The 19656-nt window shown below is 39.2% G+C and overlaps 1 protein-coding gene across 1 annotated transcript in view; it reads right to left on the bottom strand.

Moving 5' to 3' along the window:
• The window catches only part of BORA (BORA aurora kinase A activator), a 45270-nt gene that overhangs the window by 13665 nt on the left and 11949 nt on the right, over window positions 1–19656 (bottom strand). The window contains exons 4-8 of the mRNA XM_074944164.1: window positions 17485–17530; window positions 7739–7820; window positions 6703–6768; window positions 5884–5940; window positions 2983–3206 (exon numbers count right to left, since the gene is read on the bottom strand). Of these exons, the coding sequence (XP_074800265.1) occupies window positions 2983–3206; window positions 5884–5940; window positions 6703–6768; window positions 7739–7820; window positions 17485–17530 (475 nt within the window). The remainder of the gene's footprint in view (window positions 1–2982; window positions 3207–5883; window positions 5941–6702; window positions 6769–7738; window positions 7821–17484; window positions 17531–19656) is intronic.

The raw sequence follows: 19656 nt of genomic DNA, 5'->3' as shown, positions 1-19656 counted from the left end.
CAACAAAAAGTAAGAATTAGCTTTTACATAATATAAATTTATAGACTGATGTACAAATTTGTAGACTTGAAAGTACAGTGCTACTGGGAAAATAATTCTATTCCTGCTTCACTGACACTCTCGATCAAGCATTTCACTGCTGCAATATTCCATTTGAAATTCTCCAATTGGATTTTATGATGCCTCATAGGAAATCCAATGCTTCCAAAGAGGAGTACTAATTAAGACTATGTTATCAATCATATTAGAACTAACAGGAGCCAGACTACTGTATAAGGATTTTCCTAATCAACAGCCAAATTACTGTTTAGTATTTGTATTATTGTTATGCCTACAACGTTTCATCTCCCAAATGGCAGACACCCCAAAGCAGAATGGAATGTTGACCCCAATGCAGTGACAGATTGAGTAGACTGCACACTGACACCACTGGATATTTTAACAGAATCCACACTATCTGAAGGACATAACTTTGAAGTCAACCAAAACAGACCTTTCATCTGAAAGAGTCAAAAGAAGCTGTGCTCTTATCTCAGGCCAAGTCTATCGTAGGAACAGTTTGCTGTCATGGGTATAACCCATATATTGTATTGGTAAAGTAGTAATTGTGTGGACACAGAGTTTGCTGGCAAAACTGAGGTTTTGCCAAAATAGCTTATTCAAGCCCCCTAACAAAATAAGTTCTACTGGAAAAAGCACAGTGCATAACTCAGCGTTTTTGCCAACACAGTTATAACGGTCAGAGACCAAGACATCGCACCTCTGACTAACATAACTATGCCAGCAAAAGTCTTTTGTTTAGATCTATCCTCAGCAGGAAATAGCAATTTGCACATCACCAGAAAATGTGAGTTGGAGCTAAGAAACACAACGTTCAGACATTCATGCCTTAGTTGTGATCTTGTTTTCATTTAGTATAATATGCTCCTGGCTGGTTGAAGGTCTCATTAAAAGTGAGTTTGTGTTGGAAACTGATAGCTCAAGAAATTGATGGACTTCCAATTCACTTGTAGTTCACTTCCAGTTCACTTTAATGGACTTCCAATTCACTTGTATATTATAGCATGCCAGAGGTGCATCTGTATTTTACATTCCTAGATCTGAGAGTTCTGAACAAAGATCACAAATGAGTAAATAGCACTGTAAACATGGCAGTTCTGTAATACGATACCATCCTTTCAAGGAAAATACTTATTTTACTTTGAAGTGTAAAAAAAGTGCCTTTTTTGCTTTATTATGTATAGGGCTTCTGATTTTTGGTTTTATTCCATAAACACCCTTTATATAAATGAGCGGGGGAGGGAAGAGAAACTGGAGTTCATCCACTGAACACCAGAAAACCACCACAAATGGTTACTTGTATCCAAGGCTTGTTTACACAGAGAAGTAATGCAGACTACAGGGGAGAGATTTCTAAAGTGCACTAAACATGCTGCATGTTAACTGGTCCATGAAGATCCTGCTGCTGTGCACTTAAGGTTCCCTAGGGTGCTCTGAAGTCATGCTGTTTGAAACATTATGTGTTAAAGCATTCTAGGGAACATTACAGTGAGATTACTCATTACAGTATACATAAGCAGAAAGCCCCTATATTTTAATATATATTATATACCCGCCTATATTTTATATATCTACATAAAACTTGAAAATTGCTTCAAATAACAACCCCAAAAAACAAAAGCCCTAACTACATATAAATATCTGTAAAGTTTTCCTCAGACATTCTGCTTTTCTTTTCTTTTTTTTTTTTTAATTAAAAATCATGTTTTGCCTACTTTTCCCAGAAATACTATGGATTACTAGAGAATTAGTAGGTTTAGGATATACACCAAGAAAGTAAGCAAACCCTGTCTGAGAAGAAACGTGATTTTTATTCAGATTTGTTAACAAAAAGTTAACTATTGTTTGGAGAATGAATCTTTAACATTCAACACTTCCCTTTCAATTAAGGGTTAAAGAAAGTCCACAACCTCAATCAGACCACCGAGTTCTCTGCAAACTCAGGGAAGACCAGATTTTACAATCCCAATATTTCCGACGTGTTTGTTTTTTTTTTAAAACAAGCACAGAACAACCCCCTTTTAGGTACATTGGGTCATTTATACCATTCCTAGCAAGCAAGCAAGCGAGAAAGAGAGAAAGAGAGAAAGAAAGAAAGGGCACAAATCTTTCTTCTTTGCAGATCAACTTTAAGGGAAAGCAACTAGAGCAATTATATACACCAAATGGTGTTTTAGGTACTAATCAAGCCGAGGACTAAGATGATATTTGTGGTATGCAAACTTAATGAGTTTACGAAGGCATGGCTGCAATATGATCTCAGCCAATAAAGTTTTTCTGTAAAGTGCATCCTATATGGAAAGATCAAAGAGACTTCACAAGCTATTCATATTTGAATCATTCCCTCTCATTCTCTTATGTCAATATCATTCAGACACAAATACCATTGGGCAGAGAAAATAGCAGCTCTTCAACAGTGAATATCAGGACTACACAACAATTTGATAGGGAAAGAAAAGCATAAATTTTAAGTTAAAAAACATGAAGTTTTAGTTAGGCACAATTTAGTTCCAAAATTGGAATTTGACCAGGACCCTTGGTATTAACACCACTCTGTAATTACTTCAGTTGTGTAAACTATTCAAAAGCGGTACTTCAGCTGGTGAAATCTGATCAGACACCATCAGAAGTGGTTCTGCTGCTTTAGAATCAGAGGAGTAGCCTTGTTAGTCTGTATCCACAAAAACAACGAGGAGTCCGGTGGCACCTTAAAAACCAACAGATTTATCTGGGCATAAGCTTTCATAGGTAAAAATGCTGCATCTGAAGAAGTGGGTTTTTTACCCAAGAAAGCTTATGCCCAAATAAATCTGTTAGCCTTGAAGGTGCCACTGGACTCCTTGTTGTTTTTGCTGCTTCAGAGAATTTCACGTGTACCAGCTAAATCAGTACATACACAAAGAAAATGAAAAGGCTTCTTACTGAACTAGATGTTTCCACAGGGCTTCTGCACCGGGCTGGAGAAATATCTATTGAACATAGCACTCCAAGTGATGCTGGTGGATTATTACAAGGGCTTTGTGGAGAAAGAGACAAACACTCAGATACACTTCCATTCTCATCTAAAAACAGCTTTCTTCTCAGTGATGAGGAGCTTAGGCTTTCCTGAGACTGGTCTGCAAATTCTTCTGTTCTAAAATATTCACCTAAAGAAAAAAGAAAAAGTTTGTTGGCAAGTTTAATTAGCCAGTCTTGTCTTATTTCTCCTGTCTACAGAAAAAGTATGGGGGAACAAAGGGGACAAGGACCTCGTCTACACAGTCATAAACAGCCACTGAATTCTGTAACTGCTGAAATTGTTAATAATATTTTAGCCATTCTGTGGGCATTAGACTAAGCAGCGTTATAACAAGGTTAATATAAAGTCAGGGCTTTCCCCCCATAAACGCTGGGTTTATTAAAATTTGCTGTAACGTGATTTTTCCCACACATGGAAGCTGGTCCAAATGTGTCAACCCCAGTTCAGTCATGACAATGTTGAATACTTTCTGTTAAACTATTCTGCTTGAGTAGACAAAGCTTTTCGGACAGCTGCCATTCCAAATGATCATGCTTACAGAACTCCCATAGAATCACAGGACTGGAAGGGACCTCGAGAGGTCATCTAGACCAGTCCCCTGCACTTATGGCAGGACTTAGTATTATCTAGACCGTCCCTGATTGTCCAACCTGTATGCAGTGGAATGCACATTCTGGCCATCTTACCCAAGAAAAAAGATGTACAGGCAGGACGTACCCAGCCAGAAGGCTGGAAACTCTTCTGAACGGAAGACTGAATCAAGTCTGTCTAACAGAAGTATCATTAAGGATGCAATCAGTGTTTTCCTCCCTATTACCACGTTCTAGTGCAGGGCTTCTCAAACTGGGGGTCGGGACCCCTCAGGGGGTCCGCGAGGTTATTCCAGGAGGGGTTGCGAGCTGTCAGCCTCCACCCGAAACCCTGCTTTGCCTCCAGCATTTATAATGGTGTTAAATATATAAAAAGTGTTTTTAATTTGTAAGGGGAGGGAGGAAGGGGTTACACTCAGAGGTTTGCTATGTGAAAGGGGTCACCAGTAAAAGTTTGAGAACCACTGAAGTGCAAAGCAGAGGTGGTGACAGATAAAATTTAAGAGCCACTTTATGGAGTTCTATCAGAGATAGAAAATGATTTATCAGGCTCACGTTCTCAAAAGAGAAGGGTAAGTCCCACCCCATCCACCAATGTAGTTCAGCGATGGGATGGAGTCACAAAACCATGGTAGGAATAGAGACTGGTAATTTTATTTGTAATAAGTTGAAAATTCTAAATATTCCATCCAGTGTGTTGCTATGGGTTGAAAGCCCCACCACCAGATGACAGACTGAAAGAAACATTCTGCACCTATAAGCTGGCTCCTCCCCCTGCTCCTTGGGTCCTGCACCATCTCTCCTTGCAGTGGCTGGGTCATGCTTTGTAGCAACGCCAAAGGAAAAACGGTTACTCACCTTCTCGTAACTGTTGTTCTTCACGATGTGTTGTTCACGTCCATTCCAAATCAGGTGTGTGCACGCCACGTGCACGGTCACTGGAAAGTTTTTCTCCTAGCAGTTCCCGTCGAGTCAGCTGGGGAGCCCCTGGGTGGCACCTTCATGGCACTCAATATATGACCCTGCCGACCCAACCCCCTTCAGTTCCTTCTTACCGTCCGTCACGGCCGCTGGAACTGTGGCTCGCTTGCTTTGCAAGTGCTCCCTTAGTGCAGTTATCTAGTCTAGTTGTTCTTCTTGTTTTCTAGTTGTTTGCTGATAGTGTAGTTATAGTTAATACAAGTGTTTGTGCGCGGGATCTTTCCCGGTCCCCTCACCCCTTCTTGGGCTCTGGGGCATGCCGCAAGGCTTTAAGTCTTGCAGCGCATGCCACAAGCCCATGCCAAATAATGGCCTCCCGGACTCTCGCCTGAGGTGTCCATGCGTGCACACCTGATTGGAATCGACGTGAACAAGCACTCAAAGAACTATTCTTGGTAAAAGCACTCCATCTGTAAAAGTCAGGATGCTGGGATGAGGTTGAATTGCATTTTTTTGTTGTGCTGTTTCTCACTTACTTTTTCCCTATGAGCTGTTTGTGTCAGTCACACAGCGGATGTGACTAGGAAGTAGTAACTCGTGAATTATGTGGCCCCAACTAGAGGTAAAGGGAATAAGATGGACTGGTCTAGAATAGCTTATTGAGCTCTTCCTACTCAAGTTCTGTTACATAACTCTGCTTTTTAAGTATTTCACAAAAAGCAAACATTTCCTTTAGATAGGTCAGTGTGCAGTGCAGATAGTATGCACAGTCTTCCTAGTCTGTGTAGCCTAGAAAACCATGGATATTTTCTTTTGATTCAAGACCTGTGGTCTTCCATTATACCAATGATAAACATGAGGTTACTGTATGCAGTTTTTAAATTCCTGCAAAATGGTCATGCAAACCCAATCTAGCAATTGAGACTATTAGGCTTCCATAGCTAACTTCCAAGCCAGCCTACATTATGAATGCTGGCCCATACTTTAACATACTATCTTTTAAAATATAGCAATACAATGTTTATGTACACTCATCATTGTCCTACCATTCACCATCCCTCCACCTTTTGTTTCTTGTCCTCCCTTGCTGAGCCATTTCTAAATTAGAGCAGGAGCTCCACAGGACAAGGAGCTGTTATCTGTCCAAAACAACATTTGTACTTTGGGCAATTCTATGAATACTCAATTTTGAATCACACTAGGTTTCCAGTGCATTGTATCTCCATTCCTAATCAGCATGCAAAATAGATTTTTCAATTTAGACATTCATACATAAAGTACAACACGACATACCTAATATTTTTTCTAAGTTAAAATCCACAGGCAAAGACAATACTGTCTGACAAGCAGCTGCAATGAATAAAAACAATGAAATTAGCCTACAGTAACTTAGTCAACTAGTGCAAGTAAAAGGTTTAACTTTAAAATTGTATTTAACACATAGCTAGTTCAATTAGTGAAACACAATGTGTTGCCATGAGGAAAAGGGAAAAACTTATAGGCCTGGGGTCCTGAATTGGCTACAGTGTATGGAGCAAATCAGGCTCAGGGATAAGTGAAAAGGGTTGTTACACACAAGCTCTCCAGATGGCACCATATCCAGCCATACCTTAGCTGGGGGAAAGGCCTTTAAAAAAAAAAAAAAAACCTCAAGCAAGAAAAATCAATGGAATACCCTGAAAATTGTGTGTTTATGTACAGGTTTCAGAAAATAGTTTCTGTGACCTCGTACAAAATGGAGGGGAGAGGATGTCAAAGAATCTTTATATTATAATGTAATTAAGTTAGTATGCAATTTGGGCTTCAAAGCATAAACAGAACTTTACGTGTAATACTACATGTAGTCCAAGAACACATTTATTCCTAGACAAACAGTAACATAAATACCTTGCTGAATTGGGGCCTAAATACATGCCTAACTTTAAGCACTAAGTCGTCCCATTAAATGAGACTACTCATGTGCTTAAAGTTAGGTAAGTGCTCAAGCACCCTGGCAGTACTGAAGCCAAACAAACTTGTTTTTAAAAAGGAGTTCAGTTAGCTTAAATAAAAACTTCTTATATTCCTTTGAGTGCATGTTCATTTTGTCACTTGATACTGTTTTATACCAACCATTGCTTTTTCCAGGTTGCACAGTTAGCTGTCTTCCAATCGGTGAAATGTTATTTAAATCTATACCTGTAAAGCATCATTTAGATAAATTCAGTTAAAACTTAAATTAAAGCTTTTTACCATTCTGAAACATAACAGCAGTAAAGTGAAAATAGTTAATCCGATTGTATTGAGGAACTTCTCAAAAATAGTTAGCTACAATAAAATATTGTAATACTTTAGTTTACATCAAACCAAAATATTTTCAGAGAATAAAACTAGAACATGATTTTTGCAACTAAGTTTGGGACAGAGTAAAAAAAACAAACCTAGAGAGACAAGTGTCAGAGAAGCCAGAGAGAGGCTATATCAGTTTTTCTGACCAGCTCACGTTGTAAGAGTTTTCCATCAGAAAATGCAATTCAATTGAAATCTAAAAGCTTGTCAAATTATGTTGATATTGCCAACATATTGTTATTTTTTGGGGGGGATGGGGGCGGAGGAAGGGGACACAAATGAAAAAGTTATTATAGTGTTAAAAGGCCATTCATGACATTTTGGGAATGAAAAGCTTCAATTTTTCTTTTCAAATTGATGGTTTTGAAATTTATTTTGGATTATGTTATACTAAAAAAATCAAAACTATACATTTTGATCATTTTTTTAAATTACCCAATTCTAAAAAATTTGGTGTGTTCAATAAAAATGTAAGAGTCTGTTCAATTTTCCTAGTCAATATAATTATGCTTGTTTTGTGAAAGGGAGAAAGAAGCAAAACGGTAATTCCAATTATTACAGTGGAATTTAGGTAATGAGAATATAATTGAGACAAAGTATTACCATGAGATCAGAGCTAGGATGAAGTTCACAGGAACTGAAAAAAAACATGAAGCCTAACTTTTTAGGCAAAATCCTGGCCCCACTTAAGTGAGTGTTCCCATCTAGTCACGCTGTCTATAACTTAAAAAAGTTAAACATATACATATTAAACATGCAAAACAGCTGATTTCTAAATTTAAGCTACTAAAAGACACCTTTAGAAACATACACAACTTACATTTAGTGGAATGAAACTGGGAAACTTGCTTCCCTTCATGATCAGTCCAAGGAGAGGGAACGATAAGACTTTTGGTGAAAAACTAAAGGAAAAAACATAATTAGATACTCCCAAACATTAAGACTATCCACTTAATTTTATAAATATGTATTTGCAAGCAACTAGTTGTAAAATCTTGAGTTTTGATTCTTATGGGCATGTTTAACATAGCCAAGATTAATCAAAATTCACTTTGGAACAGCTGATAGCTTTCTATCAGATTTCTTCAGCCACATATTTTCAAATTCCCTCTCTGAGATACAGCCCAAAACAACACAATTTCAGTTCAAATTAGTGTGGCTGGAAGATATTTTAAAAAAACCATCCATTGTTACAGAAAGGTTAACATTTTGAAGCGCCCCATCTTTTTCGAATTCCACAAGTATACTGGTACGTACACCATGTTAGCTTTGACAAAGCTTTCTTCACACATCTGTATTAACATACTCAATGCTGGTGTCTCAAACATGTCTCATTACTCCAGCAGAGTGATTAGATTTTAAGAGGTCCCATGTACTTTACAGCAAGCTGGAACTAAGTTCTGAGGCAATATAGTGCAGCAGAATGGAAATCTCATTTTCAGTACACCACAGTTTTGTACTGACAATTCGGATGCTTTGTAGAAGCAATCAAGAGGAAGTTGAAGTTGTTATTGAAGATGAATATGTGGTGACTGTTGGGGCTTTTGGCACCTTGGAAGACATTTAGGATCATAGAAATAAGCATATTTATGACAGGTTCCTGCTAAAAGTTAACAGTACTTGACACTCAAATCATCACTGTTAGGTTTGGATTTTGGAAATGCTCAGATATAAAAGGTGATGGAGGTCATTATAAAAACCTGGATAAACAAGGAAGAAATTCTCCCACCCTAACCAATACTAGCAAGACCCAAAACACAGTCAAAAGGAAAACTGGAGTAACTGGACTTTTGAGAAGTGCTGACCGTATATTCCATTAACAGTGCACATGCACTCAAGATCGGAGTCTTGCCAAGGGCGTTCCCTGCACAAGCGGCGGAAAAAGTTTGGGAACCACTGATCCAGATAGGCTTTGTGGCAAAACAGGTCTTTCACCATTTCTGCTACTGCCATAAATCGTTTTGGAGTAGATCTCTGAAAAGGTTTAATCTTTTGCTAGTAGAATGCCAATGCTCTCAGACATCCAAATATGAAACACAGCCTCTCTCTTAGAAGAGCATAGCCTAGGGGGCAAAATGTGGGCAGATGAATCCCTCGGTTCAGATGAAAATTCATAGTAATTTCAGGAAGAAACTTGGGATGCATCCTGAGGGATATTTCATCTGGATAGAAAACTGTATAGGGTGAGTCCACCATCAAGGTGTGGATTTTACCAACTCTTCTCAAAGATGTAATCACATTCAAAGGTGCCATTTCCGTGGACAGGTGTAATAACAAACTGCCTTGGACTTAAAAGGTGGGCGCATTAGGACAGATAAGACCTAATTAAGGTCCCCTATAGAGGGATTCTTTGTTAGAAAATACCCTGATAAGATCAATCACAAACCTTATAATACTCATGTGAGAAAAAAATTGTCTCCCCCTCTACAGGAGAGGGATGAACAGAGGTGAACACTGATGAAGCTTATTGAAAGATGTTTTAGGTCAAGTATGTATTATAAAACATCATGAATCAGCATCCTGTGGAATTAGAGATCTCTGCTGCTACCAAGAGGAAAAATCTCTTCCATTTTGATGAGTAGGTTGAACTTGTAGAATCTTTCCACAGTTTAATATGCTGTTGGGATTTTGTGTGTGTGTGTGTGTGTGTGTGTGTGTGTGTGTTTTAAAGCAGATGTACAACAGGACTTTTCTAAAGTCTAACCTCCATCCAGCAGACAGGTGATGAAATAGAGATACTTTAGGTCCAGTTCCTTCGTGTTGCATCAGCCAGTATGGAATTAGAGATAATGTCTTTGGTTGGTAGACTAAAAGATTCAGTATGCTGGGGTACCAAAATCATCTCAGCCATGCTGATGCAATTAAGATAATTTTCGCTGAGACCTGCTGGATCTTGCGTCAGACTGTTGGGATCAACAGAACTGTTGGGTATGCATAAATTATAGTCCACAACCACAAAAATCGGAAAGATATCTGAAAGTGAGCCTGAGGTGATGTCAGGACTTCAGTTCAAGAGGGAATACTTGTTGCTTCTATCTGTTGCAAATCTGTCTACCAGAGGATAACCCCATCCCAAGAGGATATTGCAAAGGACCAAATCCTTGATCTCCTACACATGATGGAAGAGTTGCTTGCCAAGAGGGAGATTCAATGTCTGATACACCAATTCCATAACCTGATTGCCTCTTGGCATAATGGGGGAGATTCCCCCCGCCCCCTTCTCTGGTTATGTAAACATGGTTGTTGTAATGCCAATCATAATTTGGACTGATTGGTCTTCTTGAATGTTACAAAAGCACACAAGCCTTTGTCCAATATGTCCAAGCAGCACAGGACATGCCCTTACTGTGGTGTTTGGATTCAATTTTATCCAGAGCTATTAAGGCAGACATGTTCTCGAACCTATCTTGAGGTAGACACTGTGGCCTTTATGGAGTCTAGGATTGGTCATATGAGCTCCACTCTTGGAATTGGTATTAACTTGCATTTCTCCATGCTGAATTTTGGGCCAAGAGTGGTTAACGGCTCAAGAACACAATGAATCGCATCTCTCACCTTAAAAGCTTGTTTTCAAACTAACCACTTGTCTAGGTATGGGTTGACTGTTATATTTCTTAAGTGCACTGGAACCACTGCCAACACTTTCGTAAAAACTCTCAGCACTGCAGAGCATCCAAAGGGTGAAAACACAATTATGAAAGTGTTCCTGACCACTAGGAATCTTAAGTACTTCATATGAGTGGAATTATTGAAATATGGAAGTTCGTGTCCTGTGAGTCAAGGGATAAAAATCAAGTCCCCAGGATTTAGAGGGGAAATTATGGAAGCTAGCATGGTCATCCTGCCCTTTATTTTGTGAATTAAGATGTTTAATTTTCATAAATCTAAGATGGGATGCCATCCTCTCTTCTTTTCTGGAATGAAGTAGTATTTGAAAGAGTCCCTTTTCTTGGTATTGAGAGGGAACTCTTTCTACTGGTCCGAGAGATAAAAGTGAGAGGGCTTCCTGCTGTAACAGTCCCTTGTGAGATATGTCCCTCAAGAAGACCAAAGGTAGGCACAGTGTGGAACTTGATATCCTGTGTAACTGTCTCTAGTACCCATTGGTCTGAAAATACAGAAGGCCACATGTGCCTGAAGGAACTCAAATTGTTGATGAAAGTAGGAGTAGAAAGTTCTGGGTCTTTGGAAGCGATTTCATGTTCCTCTACTAACTTGTCAAAACAAGTGATTCAGGCCAGATGTAGACCGTTACAAACCTGCAGTGACAAACATGGAGAATAGTCTCTTTATGGAAATGCTTGTTAGATGGTTCTGAAGGTTTCTGATGAAAAAAATGGAAGTAATGGTACATATATCCATGAAGAGTAACTATTGTCTCACATGCTTCCTCTTAAGGGCCTGAGTATAGACCTTAGGGGAGTACGAAGGGCTTTGATTAAGTCCTGCTCCTCAAAACAGATTCCCTATAGCAGGCTGAACCTCCAGTGGGAAGCCAGACTTTTGAAGCCATGAGGCTCTTCTCATTACCACTGCTATGGCCATGAATCTTAAGGCACATCTACTGCGTCAAGTTCAGCTTTCAGATGAGTCCTGGCCATTAACTGACCTTCAGTCACCAGGGAAGAAAATTCTTCCATAACATCCGGAGGGAGCTTACCTACAAACATCAAGATCTTTTCTTAATTCAAGAAATCATATCTGGCCAACAGGGCCTGGTAATTTCAATTACAAATTGCAAGATAGCTGATAAATACAATTTAAGACTGACTAAATCTAGATTTTTTTTTAGTTTACTTTCTTTTGTTGTTGTGTATTTTGTGTTCTTGATTTCCCATTTGTGGGTGTAACCACTAGTGACCCTGGTACAGGATGTGAACAGAAAAACAGAGCCCCCAGGGAAGGGACATGGCATTTCTCACCCGCTTTTTTGGGATGCAAGGACTTCTGTAGAAGGAATCTTATTCTCACTAGGTCCATTACAGCCTCATTAATTGGGAGGGCTATTTTCTCTCAGGTAGAGGACTGAAGAATGTTAATTAGTGGTGGATTACTGCACCTCCTCAACATGTTTCTGTAAAGAGCCAGCTACCCTTGCAAGAAGGTCTGAAACCCTTTAAAATTGTCCGTATATCATGTGATAGGTGGGTCTACAGCCTCATTCAGAGATAAGGAAAAAATGGTAGGTCCCAGTATGTCAGCTGAATTTGGTGGATGCTACTCACTTGGTTCCTCAGTTTGAGCAGATTGAGAGGATTGCTACATCAGAGCAGCTGAGACAGAGGAAGATCTCACATAAGTAGGTGATCTTCCTGGATGATGTTCCAGCCTATATGGCCCCCAAGGATTCCAGTATGACCACATATGTATTTAAGATAAAGTCCTGGCAGCCCTGGGATAGAAAGTCATGGTCCATGTCCAGAATGGTATTTGCCATAGGATGAGTTTTTAGATTCCCTGCATGACCCATACAAAGTAGGATAAGGTATTCTTCGTGAATACAGCCTGCAAAGTCTCTGCACCTCGAATGGTGAAAGGAAGACGCTCTCTTCCAGAGAGGAGATTTATTAGAGATCTACCTCTCACTGTCTCCAAACTGAATTTTCTTCAAAAAAAGTTTACCAGATTTTCTTCAGCTTGGAGCTGGTCTTGTTTGATGGGACTCCGGTGGTGTAGGCCCCATGCTGTCAGCAGCACTTCTGGAAACAGGCATGTCATGTACAGTGGTTCAGATACACCAAGGTCTGAAGCCAGTCTCATTGATTTAATCCATTAAAAAACATTTAGAAACAAACTTTTTTGGATTTTAACAGCCTTTTTAAAAAGAACTTATATATTGCATATTTGCTAGGGATGTGCAATTCCCCCCAAGTAAAAACAAAAATAAAAATGACATCTAGTGTGCCAGCCATTAATGGGCCTAACACCCTCACATGAGGGGCAGTATTTGAATCCAGGGGTTAGAATTAGCCATCCTTAAATTCCAGTATCAGGGGGAAAATATATATTTTATAGGCATATTAATTATATAAATTTTCTGGTTAAAAGAGAAGGCTATAAAATACCCTTTGCCAATGAGCAAACAACTAAACTAGCTGGGATAGGAATATATACACAGAGAAAAAGAGAGCCAGCAGCTTGTGAAGAATGGACAGCAAGCAGTTCAATCTCAAAACTGGAGGTGCTGAGAGGGAACTGAATGGCAATTGGTTTGCTCCATCCTTTATGCCCTCACTGAGAGACATAAGAACATTCAGGGTGCATTCACAGCCACAACAGATTCCTATCTCAAACAAATGAGGGGAATGTGTACCATAAGTGGAATGTGTGAACAATAATTCAAAGAAGAATCAACCATTACTAACAAAAACTAACCACTAATGTCAAACGCCCAACCAACAAAGCTATTGTTTGAGGCTCTTCAACTCAGCAAGACCACAGTCCACAAGCTTACACAATTTATGTTTCAAAGGTAATTCCATCGGAAGGGCTAGATTTCATTTTTTTAAAATAAAAGCTTAGACTGGAACCCAATTCCATAGCAACAGATGCATTCCATGGCAAATTTTCTGAGTGACAAAGCCCCTGTTTTTACTTAAAGGAAAAAAAGAACAAAAATTCATTCAATACAATATTGTAGGGAAGGGCAATAACAGTAATAAGCACCACCTTTTTTAGAATCTTGATAATTTTTAAAATCTTTAGTGTTAGACAGAAGAACCATTCCCCTCTGTGACCTTAAGAACCCCTCAATGCCAATTGGCAGAGCACCCACCACACTGTAACTTATCAAGCTGGATATACTCAATAACTAACACACCACTGTCAAAATATGTATCTAAAAGTTGCCAAGTAAAGTATCATATGTAAATGCTGGTCCAGAAAATCATTGTGTAATATATGCAAAGACATACAAGGGTTGTGTACAAAGAATTTTGATGTGCTGGAAACACGTTATTAAAATGTGTTTGGGAGGCAGTACATAAGCCTGACTGGTTTGACTGCAGGCAAAGAACAATGCAAGTACATTTACACAAGGTAAACATAGCAATCAAGTTAACAGCTTAATGAGCACACCGGGGTCTAAGCCTGCACCCCTAGGAAGTCTTTCTGTTTCTTGAGGCAAAGACAGTGGACTTCGGGGAGGAGCAAAAAAGACATTCTAGTTATCCATCATTTAGGGAACGGCACCCTGCGATTCCGTGAAAGTTGGATCCCCTCACCTGGAGGGCTAGAGATGCTGGCAAGTTGACGTAAGTGACGAAACTGCTACGCAACGATTGTAACTTGCTAGAATTATACCGTAGTCACTAGAAAGCATGTTTTATTTGTAACCATACCTGTCTTTTTTCTTGTACTTAATAGGACTTAAATCTGTGTTTTTTTATTAATAAACTTATTCTTAGTTGTACTATAAACCATCACAGTGCTGTTATTTTGATATACAGAGCGAGTCCTCAGCTAATTTAACAGGCTGGTGTATATACTGTCTCTTTGGAGGCAGCAAACTTAATTTCTGTGAGTTTCCAGTGAGAGGGACTGGACGCTGCAGAGAGATGTTTCTGGTGGAACTCAGGACTCAGTTTAGACTGGCAGAGCCTGAAGGAGTTTGCTGATGAAGAGGACAGACTGATGGGCAGACAGCTGACACACACTAATCTCCAGCAAAGCTCTCCCTTGCGGAAGCAGAGGGGTAACCCAAAGGCTTCGAACAGAATGTCACGCCCTCTTCCTCAGGCTACCAAAGCACAGCTAAGTGGGTTTTGTTTGATTGCCTTACTTTCCCTAATAATCCCCAAGACACTCCTCGGTCCTACCTACAACTTCCCTTGTGCTCAGAAGCCATCAGTATGTTGGCTTCCATTGCCTCTAGTGTGATTTCATTGGCTTTGGAAATGCCAAAGTAAGTAAGGAACCTTACTATCAAAACAGGTAACCTCTCCCCACTCAACTTCCTCTATAGACTAGCATGAAGTAAGGTCAAACGAGATAAGAACAGAAAGGTTGGCTTTTTGGAGAAGCAAAAAGCAAAGAACTGCATTATTACAAATGAACGGAAACCTCACCAAAGGAGATATATACTAGGGGCCTGTTTCTTCTTTCAGACCAGCTCTGCACTGGTGCAAATCCACTGCTTCACTGGCTTTTGAACATTTGTACAAGGCCCAGACAGAAGCATTACAACAGCATCTTCAATCAGGAAATGCATTTGATTGTACCTCTCAAAACAAGGCAGCCAAACTACCGTAACTGCCCCACAGGACCCTATTGCTCATAGTTTTGATATATGTTCACCACAGAAATCAGTTTTACACATACATGACTTATTACATATGCTTCTTTGTCACTACTCTAAGCTTTTCCCTTTTCATGAAAATGTTCTAATAAGATATGGGCATATGAAGTTTGTATGTGGATATATACTAGCTGTGCTTACTGACACTTGGACAACTGGCCGCCACATGGAACTAGAGTCTGATCCTGCCTTAATGAGGAACAGGAATTTATCTTTGGCATACTATTTATCTAATCAGTTTATAAAAGTCATTTATGCATACTATGTATGGTCGTAAAGAAAGCAGTAAAGCAGTCATCATCAATGGATTCTAGGGTTTTTTTGTCACTGAAAAATTAAACTCATGACAGTTAACGTAATGTGGCTGTCTTATTTGCTCATCTGTAGCTGTGCTGTGGAGTGTTAAGGCAGTTTGAGTTGTCTGTGAAATACAAACTTAATTCTGCATTTCCTGATTCTCCAATGTTTAATTTATTTATTTTTTTAAACTTGGATATTACTTAAATGTACCTACAACTTTAATTTCATCTAAACAAAGGTGCTTTGCGGAGGAATACAAGGGTTTAAGCACTTAACTTTAAGTGCCTAAGATGGAAAAATTATTAGAAAAATGGATTACTTGCTCTTCTCCCTGATCAGAAAACTCCCATAACTGAGTACAAGAGACTATGAAGGTAGAGTTTCCAGAAGTGTTGATACTTAAAAGCTGTACATTACAGCAAGCATTGAGGTGCAGAGGTAAGTTACACCAATGCACTGAAGCAAAGCTCTGGGGGGAGGCAGAAGGACTGCAGGAACCAAAAGGGCAAGGAAACTGGAGTTTAGTGATAATTCTGGGCCAAGGAAGACCTTGACAGAAAGAAATAAAAAATCACCACACCACACCACACCCACAAGCAGATTTGACTGGAAGCTAGAAAACATTAAAGAAAGAATACCCAAAGCAGGATGAAGCCGGATAGGTTGGAGAAGTATGCCCCCATGGGGAGTTCTTTCACTGAGTAGAGCAGGGATCGGCAACCTTTGGCACGTGGCCCGCCAGGGTAAGCTCCCTGGCAGGACGGGCTGGTTTGTTTACCTGCTGCATCCACAGGTTCGGCCAATCGCAGCTCCCACTGGCCGCAGTTCACTGCTCCAGGCTAATGGGGGCTGCGGGAAGTGGCATGGGCCGAGGGATAGAGAACTGAATTTCTTCAGTCAGAATTTTATTATCTTGTAGAGATGTATTTTTAGATCCTAACCATGACGGCACATGATCTTATGAAGTGTCTTACTGCATACCAGTCAATCGTCCAAGGTAAGTACCTATGAGGTGTTAGTACACTTCATGGAGGGGGGGGGGAAAAAAAAAAAGGAGAGAGAATTATGAGAAGGACAAGTTATTCTTAGACGGTACATCTAACTCTGCAGACTTGCAGTACTTTTTCACACTGTTGGTGCAGTAGAGCAGGGCTAGACAACACGGTGGGGAAAAAAAGCATAATCTACACTAACTCTTCCACCATTCCTACAACCAGCACTAGTTCAGTAGTGGGAAGAGTACTAGTGTAGGCAACCCCACAAAAAGCAGTTCTCTCCTCCATACCTCTAAGTTGAGATTCCGGTAGAAACTCCTTTAGCTAGTTTTTTGGCCCCATGGCATTTGTGGCACAGAGTTGCCCATCTGCTGGTGACAATTACTGAACAGATGGCTGTTTAAATTCTCTTTAAAAAAAAAAAAAAAGCAATTCAGGTCAGAAGTAACAGGCCAGCCAACTCTCCAATAAGATTTTTCCCTCAGTGAAAAAGCAAAGATTGCCGGGCACCATTATAACTGCAAGCAGGACTTAGAAACATGGAGATTCAACCCCTGGGTATTTTGAAAACTGTCATCTGTTCAGGACATCTTTGGAGAGTTTATATCACAGGTGATATTTTTGTGGAGTGCTCTAAAAGACTTATGCCACATTTCAGGTCTAGATAACATGAAAGTTACAAAGTCTGCTTCTTTGGCCTAAAATTGTAGGGTGGAGGAAATCCAATAAAAGCCACAAATAAGGATTCCCATTCTAAAACTACAAGAGATAAGCAGTAAACTGCACGATCTTCTACTAACCATTAAAATACCACAGGCTCTTAGTGAAGAGCTACCTCATACTTTGTAAAGTTGCTTTCAAAGTTGCTTTGCAAAGTTGCTAGACAACACTGAAAATTTACTTTTTACGATTGTTCATTTTACCCATATACACAATATTAATATCTGATTTAATATCAATAGCAATTTTAATTACCTCTTCAATGGCTTTCTGTCTTTTGTCTTCCATCTCTTTATCTATTCTAAACAATGCAAATGAAAAAAAAACCAATAAATTACCAATGCCATTACTGAATTTGATGGTTCAAGTAAATGAAAAGTACCATTTTTATAGAAGATTAAGATTAGCTGCCTTTTAAAATAAATCACAATTTACTCTATGTATAGTATTCATAATGTGCTGTGTGCAATTCCTTTGTATTCAAAATTGATAAGTGTCTACTGTACGCAGACAATTAGCAACTTTAAAGAAGGAGTTCCCACCCTGGGCAATTTTGTAATAACATTTTACACAGTAAGTGATTTATTTTGCAAGCTTCTGTATATCCCTTTTACTATTATGAAAGATTTCTAGTTGACTGATATCTGTCTTGCTCATAATACAGCTTCTCTTTCCACCTAAATCTCTGATTTTGAATGCTTCTATAAACAACTTTTAAAATTACTATAAAAATAGACTTAAAGAGAAACTCACTCTAGGATCAAGCAAGACAAGGAATTTGACCATAAGGAAGAAAGCTCTTTAAACAGAAAAAAAGTAAAGCCAAAATGGAAAACGAAGGAACTTGTATAGATTTATTTGACATTATCTACTTCTTCCCCAACGAAAGGTTCCCTCTTCAAGTGGCTTATAAACCCACCTTATCCTAGCCCAACGCAATAATCACATCAAATATCTGAGTTAAGATTTTTTTTTTAAACAATCTAACACAAAATAGGCAATTCCAAAAGTAAGCGTGTATTAAATGGTATTTCCCCTAGTTCACATATTTCTCACCCATATTCAAATGATTTGTTCAGCTTTGCACAAATGGTACAGTTTCCTTTTTGTGTCACCATAACTGATAAAGCTTCACTATACCAGTCCTTAGGAGGCTTATAAATGACAACCAAAGAAATTCATACTAATAACATAGCTTTTGAAGAACAGCAGAGGCATGAAAATATTTATATGGAAGTTATATGTGAACAATCTCTTCAGACCACATAAATTACATATTTAGAAAGGACTGGGTACAGCATTTGGATAAGTGATAGAACTATTAATTAGTATAAAATTCATAGATGTCCTGATACCACCTCTTTTTCCCCCCCAAAAGGGGTCAGTCATGGCTCTCACTAGACTTGCAATATGTCAATATACAAAAAAGGTACCATCTACAACTAAGAGCTTATGATACTGCTAAGTTGTTATAGTGCACAAGTCCAGAATTAAGATAACATAGCAAAAGAACAGGCCAGGCACCTTCACTTGTCATTTATTCGTAAGTACAAATGATCACAAAAACAAGTATCCCTGCAGGTCAGACTGCAAAGCCGAAACATGGGGACTGAAAAGGCAGCATCTAGTTAAGAGAAGAGTGAGATTCATAACATTAAGTGCAAGAGTAAGTGCTTTTTCTTTGGGCAGTGAGTTTGGAAAGTGCAAAGGCAAAAACATCATATGTAGTTGGCACCTAAAATATCAATCCTGTATTAAGCCATGGTCAAAATGCAACGCTGGCACAGTATTCATGTTGCTATGTGGTTTTTTTGAACAGCAGATACTTCATACCATATCATCTAATCTGAAAACATCCAGTGAAAAATGAAGAGGAAGAAAGCCAGGAGACTGGCCTAGGACACCCCAAGCAAATTTTGTACCAAATATACAGTAAGAATTACAAGAGACAAACAAGCGTGTTTTGGGTCTTTCAGCTTGAACTCATCAGCTGATAGAATACTACAGCGGAATTTGGGAATAGTTGAAGTTGTTAATACTGATCTCAGAAACCTGTAATAAGTTGCCATTTATGCACGGAATAGGCAAATGTGTCCATGCTCACTTGAAAGTTTCCTTTCTTTGAGTAATAAGGTCTACATATTTGTTACAATGGTACTTTAGCCTTCTAGCAGCTTGGAGACAAAACCACACCAGTCAGTCACTGGCAGCGGAGGATTATGTTAACTATGCTGTGAGGAAAAAGGACAGTTTCTCTTGATGAGCTGAGCTGAAATAGCTCAGTTGGGAGAGCATTAGACTGAAGACCTAAAGGTTCGTGGTTTGATCCCGGGTTTCCGCAGATGATTTTGGGATAGCTCAGTGGTTTGAGCATTGGCCTGCTAAACCCACGGTTGTGAGTTCAATCCTTGAGGGGGCCATTTAGGG

Source organism: Natator depressus, chromosome 1 (genome assembly GCF_965152275.1).
Source record: "Natator depressus isolate rNatDep1 chromosome 1, rNatDep2.hap1, whole genome shotgun sequence".
Classification (NCBI taxonomy): Eukaryota; Metazoa; Chordata; order Testudines; family Cheloniidae; genus Natator; species Natator depressus.
Note: the sequence above shows the minus strand (reverse complement) of the source record. Positions and strands in the feature narration are given on the sequence as shown.